At 32.8% G+C, this 2784-nt stretch overlaps 1 protein-coding gene across 1 annotated transcript; it reads right to left on the reverse strand.

Moving 5' to 3' along the window:
- Positions 1 to 1122: 1122 nt before the first annotated feature.
- LOC145051664 (stress-response A/B barrel domain-containing protein UP3-like) lies at positions 1123 to 2188 on the reverse strand. The gene is made up of 3 exons (XM_078999526.1): positions 1710 to 2188; positions 1511 to 1634; positions 1123 to 1428 (listed from the first exon to the last, which is right to left on the reverse strand). The coding sequence occupies exons 1-2, from the start codon at positions 2128 to 2130 to the stop codon at positions 1627 to 1629; spliced, it is 429 nt and encodes a 142-aa protein (XP_078855652.1). The 5' UTR covers positions 2131 to 2188; the 3' UTR covers positions 1123 to 1428; positions 1511 to 1626.
- Between the last annotated feature and the right edge of the window lie 596 nt (positions 2189 to 2784).

Here is a 2784-nt window from a genome sequence, read left to right on the forward strand (position 1 = left end):
CCGCTTCTCTCAAGTATGGCAATTACACTAGCATGAACAAATTTCTCATTTGAGGCCTTTAAATTGAACTTTTTCAAACGTTCAATACGATATGTCAGAGTGCCAGAGCCAGTAGTCACTTTTCGAATCATCTTGGAATCTTGTATTTTATACATTCTATTAGCAGACTGAATGTTATGTTGTTTGGCAAACTCCCTAGCTTCTTCAATAGGAACACCCCATAGATTTGCCATCTTAGCAAATGAACGCACTATAGATTTCTTTTTGAAGGTACCAACATCAGAGGTAGTTGATGCCTTTGTTTTCTTACTTAGAGGATCATCATCTTCCTCATATTCATTTACACTTGGCTCCCATTGAGGAACCTGTTGCTCCCACTAGGGATGGAAATTTCACCTGACCCAGGAGGCAACCCGGTTGACCCGTCCTAATTGGGGACGGGTATTCCCCGCCAAAACGGGTACCGGGGTGGGGATCCTCATTATGCTAAAACCGGGGATGGGGTCGGGGTCGGGTATAATAATCCTCAACCCGCCCCGCCCCCCTTTGATTATATATATATATATATATATATATATATATATATATATATATATATATATATATATATATATAGGGAGATGATCAAATGAGAACACCTAAAAGGTTGAGAACGCGAGAACAATTTTGAACCGTTCAATATACAAGGGTATATAGGTAAATGTGTCCTTTAATTAAATTATAAAAAATAAAATAAAAATGGTATGTTATTAAATTTTAGGGATTCAAATTACTGTTACTAAAAACGAGAATTATTCATTGTTTTTATATTATTAATTAAAGATAAAAAAAACATTTTATCAATTTTCCGTTTGAATTTAAAAATCAAAAGATTTTATCTTGCTTTGCCTAATTCATGTTCATAAATGAATAAATATCAAACTATTTTATCTTGAATACATAGAATAAAATTTTGCTAATTTTTTGCTTTAGTTTTATCAAGTAATCTCATATTTATAAGTGAAGATGCAATGATTAGACTCGTTTTTTTTTTCATGAATTGAAAACAAAGAATGTTTGAGAATTCATCATTTCATTTGAAAAGAAGAAACCACTAATCATAATCATAAATGGATACAACTCTAAACGAAATCATTTCATTACAAAAGAATGAACATCTAATCATAATCATACATGAATACAAATGCAGCCATACATCTAATCATAATCATACATGAATACAAATGCAACCATACATTTCTAACCATATATGAATATATTTTAACAAAATACAAAAGACATCTAAATTTCTACATTTCCAGTCCTTATATTCATTGATAAATATACCACTAATCATAAATGAATTCAAAGAGGGGCGCCCTTGATCATGTTGTCGATTTCCTTGCTTATAATTATCCTTATTCAAAATATCAAGCTCTTACATTAAACCTGTTCAAAACAACAATCATTAAGGTATAAACACATGCTATTATAATATAGTTCTATTCATTGATGATTAAACTTAAACAACCTATTTATAAAATCTGGTTTATCGGTTTAGACATTCCCTTGAGAGTCTTCTAAATAATCTTGAATGTTTCCTAAAAGTCATCCACTATGCAAAATACCTTTGATAAACTAGCCACATCATTTTCCTGAATTTGAAAAAACAAATTTATATTACAAAATCATAAAAAATCCTTTCGCCCTTTCATGAGAGAAATTCTCACCCAAACTTAGCTGTTCAATCGCTTGAAACTGATCTTTAATTCCTCCAATCACTTCCAAAACCCTAGCTTTCTCATTTTCCCCTAAATTCCCCTTCAACTTTAGAAATGTAACTCTCATCTCCGACCCTGGCTTCGGTGAGACACTAGCACCATTAGACATCCAATCAACGGCCATGACGTCATCGATGATCGGTTTATTCTCGTTGATGACGCGAACGTGCTCAGGATGCACCGCGTACTCCCGGAGATCGTCCTTTGATCTGTACCGAATGTGAAGCATGTGAGTGAAGGTAAGCGACGATGGCCGAGAGTGAAGGAGTTGTCCGAAGGAGAGGTGGAGGGTGAGGTTGAGTGATGCTAAGCCGTTGAGTCCACTCACCATAGGGGTTACAGCGGAGGATGAGATGATGAAGGTGGACATGCTCTGTGATGTTAGTCTGCAGAAGATGGAGGCGTGAGGCGTGCCATAGATTTACAAAAGATAGATGAAGAGAGTCACAGGAATTAAAGGAAATATGTGGATGGTTGAGAAATTATTGGAATTAATTAATGTTTCTAAAGATACAGTTACTGTAATACCCTTTTCACCATTTAAAAGTTACACTTTAATACAAGTAATTTTAGAATTTACATAAATGGCCCGTTTGATAACAGCCTTAGATTTTATTATTTAGAAGCTCCATATTTGTTCTCGCGTTCTCAACCTTTTTTGTGTTCTCAATTGATCCTACTCCTATATATATATATATATATATATATATATATATATATATATATATATATATATATATATATATATATATATATATATCATTTATTGAATTTGAAATAAATCCACTAAATTGAATTGATCTATATAAGACCATCAAAGATATAATCCGTATACCAAATTATGTTCCCAATTTCAAGAGTTCATCAATCGTCACTTCCTTCGACGATCTGTATACAAAATCGTTACTTTTCGTTCTGATGCTTGTTAAAATTTATGATTGACATAAACATAATCTGATTATGGCATCTGGTTTTGATCGCTTATTAAACTTGGTTTTTTTTGTATAAGTTGAGTTTATTATGT

This window comes from Lactuca serriola, chromosome 5 (genome assembly GCF_051521515.1).
Source record: "Lactuca serriola cultivar US96UC23 chromosome 5, Lser_US96UC23_V15, whole genome shotgun sequence".
In the NCBI taxonomy this organism is placed as follows: Eukaryota; Viridiplantae; Streptophyta; class Magnoliopsida; order Asterales; family Asteraceae; genus Lactuca; species Lactuca serriola.